The sequence below is a fragment of the Lithobates pipiens genome, unplaced genomic scaffold (assembly GCF_037356315.1).
Source record: "Lithobates pipiens isolate NorthernLeopardFrog02 unplaced genomic scaffold, aLitPip1_a1.2 Scaffold_16, whole genome shotgun sequence".
In the NCBI taxonomy this organism is placed as follows: Eukaryota; Metazoa; Chordata; class Amphibia; order Anura; family Ranidae; genus Lithobates; species Lithobates pipiens.
This window is the reverse complement of record NW_027507748.1, coordinates 366,606,919-366,624,855: the sequence shown is the minus strand read 5'-3', so window position 1 is coordinate 366,624,855 and position 17,937 is coordinate 366,606,919. Positions and strand designations below refer to the sequence as shown.

The window sequence follows — 17,937 nt, the reverse complement described above, 5'->3', positions numbered from 1 at the left end:
GGCGCATCCATCTTCTCGGTGGGGTCTTGCTGCTCCGCCGCTGTCATTCGGCGAAGCCGAGATGGTGTCACTCCCGTGCATGCGCACGGGAGCCGACACGCGCAGCATCTTCGTCGTTGACGATGCCGTGCTCAGTGCGCCTGTGCGCCGCTGTCTACGGCAAATGCGCCATAGACAGCAGTGCCTGTCTTTTGGCAAATATCTCCTAAACCGTGTAGGTTTAGGAGATATTCCTTGGACCTACAGGTAAGCCTTAATCTAGGCTTACCTGTAGGTCACTGTGTGTTGTAAGTGTTTACAACCACTTTAATAGATGGAAAGTTGGGAAAAAAAAGACTGAAGGGTCCACTTTAACATAATTAAAGTGGAGGGCCACCCCAAAAAAAAAAATTAATTAATAAGAAAAAAAAAAAAATGTCACTTATCTGAAACACTGTTGCTAGGCAGTCTTCCTAATCTGCCTGTTCCTATCCTGTGGTGCTTACTCCTCTTTGGTGAGTGGCCCGTTGCCTTCTGGGACATGTGTATTTCCTAGAAAACAATGGGGCGATTCACAAAGCGCCACACGACTCGCGCATGCGCAGAGGAAATGGGCAGTGAAGCCGCAAGGCTCCACTGCCTGTTTTCCCTTCGTTAGGATGGAGGTGGCCGGCATCGCAGGATCGTTGGACAGGTAAGTGTCCTTATTAAAAGTCAGCAGCTACAGTGTTTGTAGCTGCTGACTTTAAAAAAAAAAAATGTATTGGCCGGAATGCCCCTTTAAGCTGTTTTAACCAAGAAAACCATTTGCTATGCAGCCTTGACACTGACCACAGCTTTGGCCCATGTGATCTTGGCTGTTCAGTAACACTACTGGGCTGATTTTATGAGCAGCAAAAAGAGCAAGGTGCTAAGTGTGGTAACCCATAGCAACCAATTGAGCAGGGGCCTGTGGGGTGGGTGATGACATTTGCCAGCTGAACAGTGGATTTTATAAATCTGCCGATAAAGAATTTAAAAAATGTTTTTAGAGGAAGGCTATGTGTGCTGGAGATGTTTGAGGTGAGAGGGAGAATAGGGTAATGTATAGAAGCACAGGCTAGTTGGAAGAGCGGAATGTGTATTACGTTAGAAGTGTAGAAGCGATAAGGAAAGTGTATTAAGTCCTGAGATATTAGAGGCCTGTGTGTTATGGGTAAATGGAGATCATTCAAGGACAAGGGCATTGACTGTTATGTACACATTATATATTTTTACAGACTGTTTGACTTGTAGTATACATGTGCCTCTGTGTAGAGGTCATTCATTCAGTGTTGCATAGTATGCCTAAAAATAGCATAATTGTATTTCCTATAGTAGCAAAGGTTAATTAGTGTGAATGGGGGGGGTTACAAGGGTTGCACTGCATTCCTTTATTATGAAATATAAGAAATAATTAGTAAGTCACTTCTGCGCCAAAAAATACAAAATGTTGTGCTTCATTGATAAATGCTGTTCTGATTCACAGACTGCGGCAGTTGACTAGATTCAGTGCTCGAGGGGTTAACCACTTGGCCATGGACGTGGTGATTCCTCAGAACAGACCTGCTTCCCTTTTCTGACGTGTCCCTCGCCTGATCATACAAAGGCATGGCTCACAAATGAGTTAACGTATAAAAATGGAAAGGGGGGCGGGATTATTTCTGAAGTAGAACACACCACCTATTTCAGCCAATCCAATGAGCTGGGTGTGTACACCAGCCTCTGCAAACGACAGTTGTGTTCGGGGTTACTACAGGGCACAGTATATAAGAGTAGTAGAAACCATTCACACACACACACACACACAGCAGATGACTGTTATACTGAGTAATAAAGCACTAATATAGGACATACATAAACCTTTCTATATAGTTCATGTGCAATATTTGTTTAGTTATATCCTGATCACTGACCTGGGTACCTTCAAATATTAAAGTTAAACACTGTATGATGCAAACATCTGGGATAATGAAAATGCCTTTTTTTATTTAATGTTGTAGTTTGTTGTCTAAAACAATAGATAGTCAAAAGTGTAAAACCTACAGAAAATGTGGTGTTATTTTATTTGTTTGTTTAAATGTGGCCATTTCTAGCATCAAAAGTCAACTGGATTTTTTTGATCCTCTTTATTGGAGATTATATATTGGGGTACAAAACCTAGCCAGCGGGGCATACCCCGGCTAGTAAATGTGCATAAGATTAATTATAACTCACAACTTAACCTATAACAATAAGTACGCATTGCTCAGATCTACATCTGTCAGGAGTAATTGTAAGGATTGGTATATCTCAGGAAAATCTTTCTCCCTCCCGCACACCAGCACATGTTGCCATAAGGAAAATGCTTTTTTTGATCATGAAAATGCAGTAAATACTGTCGTTTTTCATCTTTTTAACCAAAAAACCAGTTGCTCTAATACATACAGAAAAATGTCAGCTCTGCATAAAAATACTTTCTGAAACGTGGTCTATAGGAGAAGTAAGGAGCAAACTCTGCAGCAGGGACCTAGTCAGCAGTTTTAAAAAAAAAAGTCTGCTAATGAGGGGTTAAAACTTCAGGGCTTTGTTTCTACTGGGGAAAATGATCCTCCCTTTCTGTCCTAAGACAAGATCACCGCTGTCTGTGCTGGTGAGAATCCTTTACATTTTTGTCCTATTAATCACCTGCCGCATCCGAGAGATAAATGGGGGGGAGGGGGGGGAGGGAATTTCAACTTGAAATATGCTTGTTCTTCCTGGCATGTACACCCCACTTATGACCCATATCAGGAGAGATTCATGGCAATATGTTTAAACATGGCATCATTAAAAAATAACTTATATATTTTTTTTTTTTTTTTTCTGTGTGATTGTTCACCTTGCAATAGCTATGGATCAGCTTGTGGCTAGGTTTGACTTTCTGTCGCACCAATACAAGCATGAGAAATAGTGTCTTGCAACATATTTTTTAGAAGCTGTATTCACTTTAGCAAATTATTTTGCCACGCATTGTATAACGGTTGCAGACTACATGACATGGACTGACATAAAAGCCATAACGAGTACACAGCATGGTCTATTGTAGACTCTGAGATCCTGTGATGAGTTGAAATCTGTTAAGAAAAAATCTATTTATTTGGGGCAGAAAAGTTAAAACCCTAACAAGTAAAAAGGAAAATAAATTGGTGGGATCACGCACTCGCCCATCCAGCTCGTCCCAGCAGCATAGTCAAACCCCCCAGGTGCATTTTCTAGACTCTAAAGAAAACTTCAGTAGAGTTAATAAAATCTATGGGGTCTAAGCCCTTGTACACACATTCCGACGGAAAATGTCAGATCGGATGGTGTTGTTGGATAATCTGGCTGTGTGTGGGCTTCATCTGACTTTTTCCGTCGGAATGTCCGACCAACAAAGTTTGAGAGCTGGATATAAAAATTTTCCTAAAACATGATCCGATCGGACTCTGTCCGATTGTTTGTAGAGAATTCCAATTGGACAAAGTGCCACGCATGCTCAGATCAAATTCCTAGACCAAAGCTATTGGCTACTAGCCTGAACGTAGTCCCGTCGTAACTAAATTAACGCCATCACGTTCCGAACGATTGGATTTTCCGACAACTTTGTCGGACCGTGTGTATGCAACACCAGTTTCGGACAAAATCCGATGGATTTTGTTGTCGGAATGTCCGACCGTGTGTACAAGGGCTAAGATGAATCTGGAAACACCAGTGCAGAGTTCTTTCTGCGTGTGTGTGTGTGTTTTGTGTTTTTTTTTTTTTTTTGTTGCAGTGGGTGTTTGTGTGGTGTGGATTTTTTTTTTATTGTTTGTTTGAGGTTCTCATCAATAAAAAACAGATGTTGCCAAAATGACTTTAATTCTTATTAAAAATGCACCACAGCAGATGCACTTGGTTTACGTTTATCTAAATGAGACACCAGTCTTGCTAGAGAAATATTTTTCTGATAATTAGTTTCTCATTCTTTCTGTTTTTTTTTTTCCCCCCTCTTTTTGCATGCAGGATCATTCTGTCCACACCCTTTGCTGTCATCTGTTATTTCCTCATCTGGCTTGTGCCCGACATCTCTAGTGGTCAGCTGGTGTGGTACCTAACCTTCTACTGCCTTTTCCAGACCCTTGTGACGGTGAGGATTGGGGCAGGGCATGGTGTTGGCCTATGTTGATATTTCGGTTAACGTGTAGAGAGATTCTGTATGTCCCTCTAACTTGATGTTTCTGTTCTCCAGTGTTTCCATGTGCCTTATTCAGCCCTTACAATGTTCATCAGCAAAGAGCAAAGTGATCGTGACTCTGCCACAGGATACCGTAAGTATTTTCCCATGCTGCCTTTTATATGGCATGAGACGGATGAATTTTTTTTACTACATACAGGGACAGTAATTTTCCTAAAATGCAACACACACAGTTGGCTATTATTCCTATGTAATTGTGGTCAGTGCCTGTCTGTGTGGCCACAGACGTGCAAGAATCAAGTTGAGCCCAAGAAGGGGCATAGCTAGTGGGCAGCGTAAGTTATATGTAAACAAACAGACACCCTGATTTTGATATGCAAATGGAGGAAAAGATAGGCCAGTAAGCTTCAAAAGCAAGTTGCTTTATTATAAAATGGTTGTAAACCCTTACATATACCCAGTGAAGTCCCTATCCTTAGGTCATACACTGAGATGAAATACATCCTACATAAGTTGTACCTGTTTATCTGCAGTCTTCTCTACATTCCCCCCCCCCCCCCCCCCCCCCCAACCACACCGCACACAGGAACGGAGCTGAGGCTGTCAAGTCAGCTGGAGATTCCTCCCCTGACACCTTCCTCCCCCCCTCTTTTAGGTAAGGCGAGGCAACATTTACAAATGTATGCAGACGACTTTAAAAGGAGGTTATATGGGTCTCCTTTTATGCAATGTGTTCTGGTAGGAAATAAACTGTTTGCATTGTAGCTGGCCTACTGATATCGGCTGTGTTTAGGAAAATGGAACCGATTAGGAATAAAAAGTCGGTGTTATGTAATACTTTAATCCACTACCAGTAACGTTCTTCCCAAGCACTTGTGTGCAGAGGGTGTTGGGTAAAAGGGCTTGCTCGCTTGAATGGGGAAATTTTTTCTTATCTTCTGTTTACATGTAGCATGACCAGAAGTAGCATTTTCTTGATGAAGGAAGCAAACTCTTTAAAGCTTAATTCCACGTATGACAATTTTTTTCATAGTTACACTGGCCCAGCTTGGACCAATATAAGTATTTGTGCCACACCTGTGAGACCCCTCTCCCTCATGGCAGTTGGGAATTCCTGTAGAAGACACCGCTATTACAGTGATTTTTTTTTTTTTTTTTTTGACTAGCTTCTGTTCCATGGCATGTGTCTGCCCTGCTGTGTTGGGGAAACAGGAGGTAGCTTGGCATGGGCACATCTCAAGGAACGCTCAATTTTCTTAATGAATGCAAAGCATTCTCTGATTGGACAAGGTGTTTGTTTTTAATTGGTAGTTTTTTTTTTTTTTTGTTTTTTTTTGCCTCTTGGTGTGTCCCTAATTTCTTTGCATACTGTTCTTACAGGTATGACTGTGGAAGTCTTGGGCACTGTACTTGGCACAGCGATTCAAGGACAGATTGTGGGTAATGCGGATACCTGTGTGCCTAACTCCCTCCAGGCTTCATCTGTCAATACTTCTGTGGCTTCAGTAGAAGAGTCCATAGTTTCAGAAGACTCTGGGTCTCTTACCAACACAGTGAGTTTCTACATTCTTATAACCAGAGCTGTATTTCATGTGAAATTGTCCCACCAGAAAGTAAATGCGTTTACCCAAATGTGATTTTACAATCCCCTTTAGATTTACCAAGAATTAGTACAGTTAAAGCAGAGCTCCGCCCAAATGAGAAGCTCTACTTGTTCGCACCTTCCCCTCTCCCTCCACCGCCACATTTGGCACTTTTTGGCTAAATCGGTTACCTGGTTTTCACATATACCCATTCCTACTCCTGGGTAAGATTCCCACACAGCGATCTGTGAAATTTCCAGCACCTTCTCCTTCCCACGCTGCCTTCTGGGACACACAGAGGTCCTAGAAGATGGTCAGACCATTCAGAAAGCACATTCCAAGACTCGCCCATTCGCAGCAGGAAACGGGCTTCCTGTTTCCCTCACTACAGATGCCTTCAACCAAAGCTGTTTGAAGAATCGGCTAGGGATGCCGATGTCGCAGGATCCCTGAACATGTAAGTGTCCTTATATTAAAAGTCATCAGCTACAGCATTTGTAGCTGCTGACTTCTAATATTTTTTATTTTATTTATTTTTTCAGACTGGAACTCCTTTCTCTTTTTATTTTTTATTTTTATTTTTTTTTATTTATTTTTTTAAACCTAAGTTTATCTAAAACTAAGAACAGAAGAATCTTCACAAGGGACAGCCCTTCATTTTTCAGATTGGAAGGCAACCTGGAGAACATGCCACAATCGTCCTCCCATCCACAGTTTTTCACTTTCTATTGTCCTTCCTTATACAAAAGCATAGTAAAGACCATACAGAACTCGACCTACAATTACATGAATGTATTTATTGTTTTTGTGTTAGCCTGAACAAAGCTAACTATTGGTACCTGATTGATTGCTATGGGCAACTAAATATCTGTGTATAAAAACTCCCACATTTTATAGTATGTAAACTGTGAATGTACCCCCTTGCAGCAACTCTCTAGTTTTGAAGCGACACACCATGTTGGTTAATCCATCTAATCTCACGTTGCACTCCCCTACCCCCCACCAATACCTGCCTAAATGAGAGATGAGTGGCAATTTTTTTTTTTTTCTTCTCATTTTCATTCATGAAAGAGGGGACAAAAACCTCTTCATATGGTACTATGGCCCCTTCAGGCTTTTTTAAAGTGTTCCAATGGTGCTCTCCCCTCTGCAAGAAGGTTGATGCTCCACGTGATCTAGAGCTGTCCCTAGATTCAACTTACTCCTTTGTCCAAATATCGATTATAAATAAATGTAAGAAATTCCTCCTGATAAATATTAATGCAGCCAGAGCATGCATACCAGTATAGTGGAAACAATCTGACCCATCACCACCAATGCTGTATTTTTCAAAGATTAATGACCTCAAAACCTTGGAAGATATTCCCTCTTCACTCAAACATAATGAAAAAACTTCTGAAAAACATAGGATTTAACATTCTCTGAGGAATACCAAACTCATTTAGAATCTGTCACAGACAAGACCATGTGCACAACCACCAGGGGTTTCCCCTCCCCTAACTCTTCTATTAGTGGACATCACCCTTCCCTGGTTCCCCCACCAACCCTTTTATTTTTTTATTTTTTGTATTCCCACTCTTGCCCTCCCTTTTCTTTTTGCATTCCCTACCTTTATTCTGTTGGACTGTTTCTTGTCCCTAACATTCAATCAACCATCTTACCACCCAGTTCCTAATCTGTAGGGCTAACCGTGAAACCTCACCCCCTCATAAACTGCTAGGTGCTAGTACTAATAGCTGGGGACTCTCTGCTCCTGGCCTTGAAGTGTTTCCATGAAGTAAGAACTACTGACCTCTATACCACGTCTTCTTGCTGGATTTTGAGTGTGTATTTACTGTTGGCGCCAGGCATTGATGTTCATCTTCAATTTATTTGTACTAAAGCTTCTTTACCCATGTTTTCATAAATCAAAATAACGAATGTATAAAAAAAAAAAGAAAAAAAAAATCCATTTGTGTGAACAGCCCTTTATATCTGCATATAGTAAGCATGAAAAGTAATTCACTTTCTCCACGTGTGTTTTGCAGAGAGTGGCCTACATGATTGCAGCAGGTGTCATATGTGGCATCTATATACTATGCGCTGTTGTACTATCACTTGGTGTACGGGAAGAGAGAGGTAAGTGGACCTTGGTCTTTTTTTCTTTTATTTATTGTTTTATTTTATGTTGTGTTTTTTTCACCAAATGTTTCACTATAGTTTTTCACCAAATGTTTCTTTTTCCGCCTTCTATAGAGTCCTGTGAACTTCTCTCTGAACAGTCGGTATCCTTTTGGCAGGGCCTGAAACTTGTTATGAGCCACAGACCATACATTAAACTGATCGCTGGCTTCCTCTTTACATCATTGGCTTTCATGGTAGGCCAAGAAGGCATTTATTATTATTATTATTATTATTATTATTATTATTATTATTATTCATGATTTATATAGCAACAACAGTTTGCACAGTGCTTTACAACATGGGGGTGGGGGGAGAGACAGTACAGTTGCAATACAATTAAAACACAGGAGGGATCAGAGGGCCCTGCTCTTTAGAGCTTACAATCTAGAAGGTCATGCACACATATTTATAAGCAAATATAGAAAACCTACATTTATTATATAATATATATATATTTTTGTGTGTGTGTGTGTTTAACAATTCTAGAATGTCTTGCGAGCAAATAAAATGAAAATAAGGTAATCTGTAAGCAAGCAGCAAATATTACACTCCCAATTTAAATATGAAATATTGAACTAAAAACAAATGCTGTAATGCTGTGCTAAGTATATAGAATGCATCCAAACTCTTAGTGTATCAATATTCCTGTGCAACAAAGCCCAAAATAGATACAAAATGTACAATGATGTGATACAAACTGTATCCACTCCACTCTTAGTGTATCAATTTTCCTGTGCAATATGTGCCAACATAAATGTGCCAATATACAATATTGGGATATGTTCATATCATTCTTAGATTTATTTATATATGATATATAATTAGCTCTCCTGTTCTTGAATGTGATCAACTAATTGATTAATGGTATCAGGATTAAGATGAAACCTTATTTAATCTTCACAGATCCTCTAAAGCCATGCTTTATGTGAATCCACCTCAGTGCTCCCCCATTAGAAATGCACTCACCTCACAAAGTGTGACCTCACAGTTTGGTCAGAATGTGCTTTTTAGTCACTCTGGACTAACAGATCATGCTTTCTTGCTTGTTGCTACATTGATGTTTTCCCCCATTGTGACGCGGTATATCTGAAAAGAGAGCTCCAAATTGTGCTAATATCGTTTTAAAATTCTAATCAATTTAATAAAATTTGTGCCTAAAACTCACATTAGTTGGGTGCTCCAGTGCACCTACGGTATACAACGTATATCAATATAAAATCACAATGCTGCAGCTACTTCGTACCTCTCCGTGAAAGATACGAGTGTCTTGCCAAACAAATCTGCCCTTCTCTTATGTGTTGCATCACAGGATCACGCGACTCATCCCCCTAATGAGTTGTGTGACACTGTAATCAATTGATCTCATTCAGGCATGGGATATATATTTGGACTATTATGAGACGAATTATATGAATATATCACAATACTGTATACTGGCAGATTTTATTTAGGTTGGCACATATTGCACAGGAAAATTGATGCACTAAGAGATTGGATACAGTTTATATTCATTGTACTATTGCACAATAATATTGATATACTAAAAGTTTGGATACATTTTATATCATTATCACAGCATTATTTGTTTTTGGTACATTTTTTGTGTGATTTAAAAATGTATAAATGTTTTTTTCTTCTGTCTGTACATCCTTCCTGCATCTCTCCATGCTTTGTGATTTTTTTTTTTTTTTTGTCCCTTAGGCCAGCCATACATGGTTTTAATCTCGGCCGGTTCTGCAGGAACCAGCCAAGATTCTAACCATTAATGGGCAGGCTGAATGTACCAAGTTAATCGCTCAATTTGGGTACAACCAGCCTGCTGGATTTACTTCCGCTTATCACAAGCAGCTGCTATAGCCACTAGTGATAATCACTGTCTTCTCCCGGTGTGAAGGGCTTCCCCTTCCCGCTTCTGCCCCCCACATGGAGAAAATTATGGCTTGACAGGAGAGATTTCCCTGTCAGCGCTGTCTGGGTTGATGGGGGAATCGTGCAAATTTCTTTCCTGGAACCCATGGCTGTAGGAAAGAAATTTGCCGAAGGGTCTGGTATCGTCTTGGGGGGGGGGGGGGGGGGGGCCTCACGCATTTTGGCGGGGTTCACCTTCAGGATTCTCAGCACACAAGTTGCATCATCTTGATCCAACTTCTGGTGCGACTTCTATTCAAATCAATGGGCTCCCATAGGGAACCTGAGAAAAGCCAGACGAGGCTTAATGCAAAATGTAAAAACGTCCGTTTGTATGAGGCCTTGCATTTGACTGCTGTTTGTCTGCCTACATGCATACATTCTGCAGGTTATGACCAATTCCCACTCTCCTTTTATCTGTTACAACAATGGACTTTCTTTTATGGTGGTAATTTTTGTTCTCCTTTAAAAGCAACCTAAACGTGAAAAGCAGGTTCTTCTTTCTTATGTTAATGAGGCTCGGTATTGTTATGTTACTGTAACAGATATGAAGAACCACCTCAACTAGAGGCGTGTAACATGTGGTAATCCTTTGATTATATAAGTATGCTAGAAACTTTTATCCAATGAATAGCTGAATCGCTATACTGAATACTAAAATATATATATATATATATATATATATATATATATATATATATATATATATATATATATATATATATATATATATATTCTAATAAAAAATCCACAACCTTACATAACCTGCTATCAAAATGGCAATTGGTGTCCTGGAGGTAAAAAAATATTGATATGAATTATGATCATTTTTTGTATTTCAGCTTCTGGAAGGAAACTTTGCCCTATTTTTGAAGTACACGCTTCAACGGCGCAACGACTATCAGAATATTCTGTTGGTTATAATGGTGAGTGCGAGATCTGCAGGAAGAATTTTATGACTGTCAGTGAATTCCTCCTCATCAGCATCAGGTCCCCAGTGTCATTTCACCCTCCATTCCAAGTTACATTTGCCAATGTTCTGAGCACAGTATGACAAGCTGGTGATTTCAGCATTAGCTGTTAACACTGATTACAGCTATAACTGCATATATCCAACTGATCCAGATACTTAACATTCAAAGTCAAGTACACAAAGACTCTTTTGTTCTGTCGGCTTGGAGACAGAAAGTCATTGTAAGCTAGGGAATATAATATTCAGCCCCGTATCCCTCCTCCCTTCCCTTTTGAAAGATTGCTGAAGCCCGAATCCCTTGAAACTATGTAACACACAAATCTTCCTTTTTTCTCACTTTTCTTTTCTTGTCCACCCACTTTCCCATAGTTTCTTTACTGGGTTATGAAAAGCCTCAGTTATTCTTCTACTGCTTTCTCCCACAGATTTCTGCTACGCTGACAGTTCCTTTTTGGCAGTGGTTCTTGACCCGCTTTGGGAAGAAAACTGCAGTCTATATTGGGATATCGGTGAGTAAAAGTAGGGGTAACGTAATCTAACTAGCATATGCATGGAAGGAATGACACAGGGTTGGCACAGTGAAGTATATAATGGAATGTCAGGCATTTGATCAGTGTTGACTTTTGCTACCATCTAGTGGTGGTTTTTAGAATATCAGAAAAGCCAACATTTTTCATTGTTCTTAAAAGAAAGCTCTTAATCTCCTAAAAATGATAGTTGCCTGGCTGCTTTGAGTCACCAGAATATAACCAGCATGCAGCAAGTCAGAGGAAGTTCAAAACTTCAGCTCAGTGACTGAAAGATCAAACGCCTTTTGGGGCAGCATAAGATCCTTTGGTAGCTGGTGCATCCACCCACTTATTACAGCTCCTGGGGGAACCTCTCTGGGGTCATCTATTTAAGATGCTTTAACAACCTCCAATTAGCATGTCTCCATTTGAAGTAACAGCAGCTTCCAAGACACTCTAGGCTGCCACTGTGCTCTCTATTGTGAACAGTAAACCAAACAAATTAGCAGGGACACATTCCACTGCTTGCACCTATGACTTTATTATTTCGGTTATCACCCAAGTCTCAAATTAGTCAGTAAACCACTCTCTTATCCCAAAACATTTTATTATGTTTTCCTGATTTTATTTATTTTAAATTGTTTCGTATGTATTTAAAGTGTTTTTTTTATTTTTATTTTTTTAAGTATTTACGGAACTAATGTGCAAAGTGTAGTAATCCTTAGCCAGCAATCAGCCTAAATTTCTAGTGTTTTTGGTTGTTATGGGAAATATCACTTTGTACAGAGTTTTTGCTTATTAAACCATTCCATTAATGCTTATTAGAATGACTGACTGGGTCTGTACTTGTATAAATAGGACCTTGTATTTTTTTTTTTTTTGTATCCCTGTTAAATGCATAAATCTTGTATTCGTAGCTATTTTTCATCACCTGTAATATTCTACCTTGTCTATTTTACAGTCCGTTATCCCATTCATGATTGTTGCTGGCCTTGTACAAATCAACGTTATTGTAACCTACATAGTTGCGGTAGCTGCTGGACTCAGTGTGGCTGCAGCCTTCCTCCTGCCATGGTAAGTAATACTGTTTAGCCTTGGATCAAGATGGGCTAGGCGGGACAGTGATTTTCTCATTCTGGGACTAGAAACTGTACTTTGAGAAGAGCTAAACAATTCTAAAAGGGTAACAAAAGGCGCTACCTTTTTTGTATTTCTTTTTTTTTCTGCCCATACATGTGCACATCTGTAACCATTTAGGCAATCCTAAGTGGTGGCCATATGTGACAAATATTGACCAATTTGGCCTTACCATTCTGTTCATAGTGATTGTCAAAAGCTGTGGATGTGTCAGTGTGACCCTTGAATGATTATAAACTCAACCCCTGATATATATATATATTATATTATATTATATTTATTTTAAAAAAAATCTCTATATCTCTCTATCTCTAGAAACTGAAAAACATTTCTGATTGCCATTTGTCATTCCCCCTAATAATCTGTGAAGATGGCTGCAGCATGCCTCTACCTTTTAATAGGCTGTTCACAAATAACTAATTGATCCAGTTGTTTATGACTCCACTGGCACTGGAAGATGCAGATGCTTTGAGGGTGGTTGGATTGATGCCACACGTCTTCTCTGTCTACAGCAGCCTTTAAACCATAAACATCACAAGGGATTTTAAACACTAGCTCAGGAATAACCTTTTATTGGCAGTCACCTAATTTGCAACATTGATTTTCAATGTGTTGCAAATTGGACACTTGTCAACAAATGACTAAACTCAAGTTACTCTGTGGTTAAATACAGATGGCAAAGGAGGGAGGCGAGAGATAAGGGAAGACTGAGAAGGAAAAGGAGGTGTAGGATAGGAAAGAAAAATGTTATTAATCATGAGTTTTGATGCCCTTTAGTGCCGCAAACGAGACAGCCGGCTTTATTCCAGGCCCTTGCTTAGCAGCGATAAATAGGTGGCCAATTTCTGCTGATAGGAGAAAAGGCCCAGGATCGGACAATGAAATAAGGCCAACTTCAGGGCCCGATCCTAGGGTCACAGAAGCCTGGGTGCAGAAATATTTTGGGCGCCCCCATATGGGCGTGGTCATCTTACTAACTCCTCCCCTTTGCAAATTTTTCTATGGCAATGACTCAAACACAGATATGCTCCCCTAAGGAGTCTTTCTTAACCTGGGATACTCCCATGACTGCTTAACAATAGAGAACGAGCTGGTCAGAGACTGCAGACATAGTACAGGAGATGGTCAGAGACTGCAGATGTAATACAAGAGATGGTCAGAGACTGCAAACGTGCTAGAGGATGATCAGAGGCTGCCCAATCAGTGCCTATCAATGCAGCTTCACCAGTGCCCATGAGCTTAGCCTCATCAGTGACCATCAGTGCCCGTCAATGAAGCCTGATGTGGGGGGTCAGCTGTGTCAGGGTCTCTCACCTTAGCGATGTCAGCTCAGCAGGTCCTTGCACAGCCTCCTGGGGGGCTGAAGCTCCTGGTCCTGGGGTCAAGTTGTTGCAAACCAGTGTCTAGCCCCACAACCTGAGCCAGTCACGTGCGTCATGACTCCCTGATGTGCCCTGCCTCTGCCTGCCTCCAACACTCTGGGAGTTTCCTCTGTGCTGCTCTCAGTTCTCCACCCCCTCCTATTCTGCACAACTCCCTCTTACCCCCAGTCTGCACCCCGCCCGTCTGCCCAATGCACAACTTCTCTCTCTTCCCCCCCCCTCCAGTCTACACAATCCCCCCTACCCTAGTCTGCACAATTACCCCCCTCCCTGTGTGTTCAACCCCCCCCCCCCCCCCTTTGTTTTTATGGCCACAGTGGCTGCGTATGGCACAGTGGGCATTTGGGCACAACTTTGTCACTTACTTCCTTGACTGGCTTGGTGCTGGGACTGCAGACTGGAGGCACTTGCAGCAAGGTGCAGCAGCAGCTCTCTCTTCAGACACACTCCAGCTCCGAACATGGCAGAGGTGGGCAGAGCTTGCTCACTAGCTGTGGCCGCGGCACGCTCTGAATGCTGGCACATTACAGCGCTGGGGCGCGGTGCACCCACCCAGGATCGGCCCTGGCCAACTTGGCATCTTTGCAGGTAAGTTATGGATATTTTTATACATAGCCACATTGGTTCAGCTTGGACCAATGTAACTGTGCATATACCACTTGCTCCGGGTCCTGTGCCGAGGTGCTGCCCTGCTGCTTTCTGAACACGTGGGAAAATCCAAGCGATTTGGGAGGTTTGCATAGTCTGGCCCTTATAGACACAAGATTGTTGTCAGGATTGTCATTAAAATGGCTTTGGGTCATTTTTTTTTTTTTTTTTTTTGCATCCTAAAGATCTAATGTGTACATCTAAATAAAATTAGACATTCTGATCGCTACATTTTATTGCTTGTCTGTATATTCCATCACACGCTTTTTTTTTTTTTTTTTTTTTTTTTTCTTTCCTCCCTTTTAGGTCTATGCTTCCCGATGTTATTGATGACTTTATTCTGAATAACCCAGAGTCTCCTGGACATGAAGCAATTTTTTTCTCTTTTTATGTTTTCTTCACCAAATTTGCCTCTGGGGTATCGCTGGGAATATCCACGCTTAGTCTGGAGTAAGTATACCTTTAATAAGGCCAGAATAGAGACTAGTCCAAATCCTGTCCTGTCATAAGGAAATGTAATTATCTTGTCTTTTAGCAGCAACATGTCACTAGGTATATGCTCACCTGTGCTTTCTGCTGCGGAATGCTGAATCTTGGTGCTTTCCTGCATGGCTTTTCCAGTGTTCATAGTGGCTGCAACAGGGAAGATTTTAGGCTGCTTTCACACTGAGGCGCTTTACAGGCACTATAGCGCCTGTAAAGCACCTCTCCTCTCACTCCAGTGTGAAAGCTCGAGTGCTTGCTTTCACACTGGAGTGGTGCGCTGGCAGGATGCCAAAAATCCTGCAAGCCGCATCTTTGCAGTGCTGTAGGAGCGGTGTATACACCACTCCTAAAGCGCCCCTGCCCATTGAAATCGATAGGCAGCACCGGCATAGCGCCACTGCAGCTGTTTTAACCCTTTTTCGGCCACTAGCATGGGTTAAAAGCAAATGAAAACCTCTGCAAAAATTACGGAAAAGTGCCGCTAAAAATAGCAGCGCTTTACCGCCAACGCCCCTGTGTGAAAGCAGCCTTAGTGTTAGGGTGTTTCCTTGGGTGGCACAGTGGGATGGTATGGTACAGGATGGCAAGCTATAGGGATAAGAATATGTAGGTATGTATTTTGTATTGACAATCCTTTTTTTCAATCTGTGCTTTAGTTGCTCATGACCCTTTTCCTTTCTTTCCCCCTCCCCCCAAATCAGTTATGCAGGCTATCAGGCCCTTTCCTGCTCTCAGCCAAAAGATGTGAATGTGACACTAAGGTTGTTGGTCTGTGCTGCTCCTATCGTTTTGATTCTCATTGGACTGTTACTATTTAAACTGTATCCAATCGATGAAGAGAAGAGGAAAGAAAACAGAAAAGCTCTTCAGCTTATCAGGTGAATTTTAAATATTTTTTGAAAGTGTGCCTATGATGATTGGTTGGTTAGTTTTTGCCATATGTCCTAATAAAACACTTTTAGAATTGGGAATTAAACTCTATAAACTTTTCAGAGACAGAAAAGTAGAAATATTGAAAAGGATATATGGAATACTTATTGAAAACCTCTTGGAGCAGAATTGCTTGTCTAGGTTGCCCCACATTATCTAGGTTTTTTCACACTGCAGAGTCAAAATCAAATTGGTTGCTGTGTAGCACATACATACATACTGCCTTAGATATTTCTTCACACAAGCACATTCATAACTGAGGCACGTTACCCCCACTACTAGCTTTCCACAATAACACCTTGATGAGCAGTCAACCTAACAAAAACTTGGTGAATACAATCATTAAATTAGTAAAGCTGGGCAAAGGAGGACTGAAATAGAGCTGGTTAAGCAGGGACTGTTGGATCTGTGTGTAGCCCTTCCTGTTCAACAGAAGTCAATTACATTTACAGTGGTAGCCACTGTCTGAATACAATGTCTGGGTGGGGATTCCTCCATCCACCTTGCTTGTGTTGAATCTGTTCATTTTTCATTCAGCCTCCTGGCTGAATGAAAGACTATGGCCAGCCATGGATCTTTTTTGCCTTTTCTGTTCTTCGAAAATGAATTGCATTGAATACGTTAGAACTGTAAGCATTGCGTGAAATATGTCACGATGTGGAAAATCTGTAATAAATAAATATATATATATATATATATATATATATATATATATATATATATATATATATATATATATATATATATATATATACACATACATACATTTTTTTTTTTTTTTTTTTTTTGGGATTATGAAATTGTTAAACCTAAATGTATGTTGCTGTCTGTGTCCTGGCTTGGAGGATTTACCCTCTTTGTCCTGGTGATCATTGTCACGGTGACCTCAAGCAGTGGGAAATTCAAAATGTATATGATTGTTGAAAAGAGAAGAAATCGTCTAGTGAGGACTTCTGATCTAATGACAAGTGTCAGAATATTTACTTTCATTACCTGTTGTGTCTCTGGGACAGGAGGTGAAGGGCAATCACACAATGTGACACCAGAAAAAAACAAACTTGCTTGGGTTTTATTATTCTATACTTATTATTAAACAGGGAAAATGACAGATGATTCAGTGGACCTTATTTATAAGCCTCTCTCTAAGGGAATTCCAGTTAGTTTCTGCATTTCATTTTCATGTGTTTGCTAGAGGCACATATTTTTTAAGTCTAAGGCCGCGTACACACGCGCGGACTGTTTGCCCAACCTTGTTCGTCAAACAGTTTCGGCAAACAGTCCGCTCAAAATTTGCATGAGCGGACTTGCCCACACACGAGCGGACTGTTTCAGCGAACTGTTTGCCAAACAGTTCGCTCAACTTTTGAAATGAATGGACTCGCCCACGTAAGGAGGAGGCAAATCCGCCCATTTCGAGCGCGTGTACAGGTAGGCGGGGCCCGCGAAGGAGATGTCGCGGGCTCCGCCGCCTGGAATGGGCTTAAAGGGGAACCCCAACGCCGAAAAAAATCGGCGTGGGGGTTCCCCCAAAGTCCACACCAGACCCTTGTCCGAGCACGCTACCCGGCCGGCCAGGAAAGGGGGGCGAGCGAGCCCCCCCCCCCCCTCCTGAGCCGTACCAGGCCGCGTGCCCTCTACATGGGGGGGTGCCTTGGGGAAGGGGGGGCCGCGCGCCCCCCCCACCCCAAAGCACCTTGTCCCCATGTTGATGAGGACAAGGGCCTCTTCCCGACAACCCTGGCCGTTGGTTGTCGGGGTCTGCGGGCGGGGGGCTTATCGGAATCTGGGAGCCCCCTTTAAGAAGGGGGCCCCCGGATACCGGCCCCCCACCCTATGTGAATGAGTATGGGGTACAATGTACCCCTACCCATTCACCTGTGAAATAAAGTACAAAAAAAAAACACAACACAGGGAAAAAATATTTTATTGCACAGCTCCGGGGATCTTCCGTCTTCGGGGGTCTTCTCGCCGGACTCCTCCGCTATCTGTGTGTAGCTCTTTTACTAGCGGAGGAGTCCGGCTTTCTTCCTCCCCGCCGCCGGCCTCT

General features: G+C 41.6%; 1 protein-coding gene across 1 annotated transcript in view; it reads left to right on the top strand.

The window, feature by feature from the left end:
- MFSD2A (MFSD2 lysolipid transporter A, lysophospholipid) overlaps positions 1 to 17,937 on the top strand; it is a 34,101-nt gene that overhangs the window by 13,280 nt on the left and 2,884 nt on the right. Inside the window, exons 4-13 of the mRNA XM_077482079.1 lie at positions 4,000 to 4,123; positions 4,226 to 4,304; positions 5,552 to 5,724; positions 7,782 to 7,872; positions 7,990 to 8,111; positions 10,668 to 10,751; positions 11,224 to 11,307; positions 12,269 to 12,381; positions 14,781 to 14,924; positions 15,662 to 15,838. Coding sequence (XP_077338205.1) covers positions 4,000 to 4,123; positions 4,226 to 4,304; positions 5,552 to 5,724; positions 7,782 to 7,872; positions 7,990 to 8,111; positions 10,668 to 10,751; positions 11,224 to 11,307; positions 12,269 to 12,381; positions 14,781 to 14,924; positions 15,662 to 15,838 — 1,191 coding nt within the window. The remainder of the gene's footprint in view (positions 1 to 3,999; positions 4,124 to 4,225; positions 4,305 to 5,551; positions 5,725 to 7,781; positions 7,873 to 7,989; positions 8,112 to 10,667; positions 10,752 to 11,223; positions 11,308 to 12,268; positions 12,382 to 14,780; positions 14,925 to 15,661; positions 15,839 to 17,937) is intronic.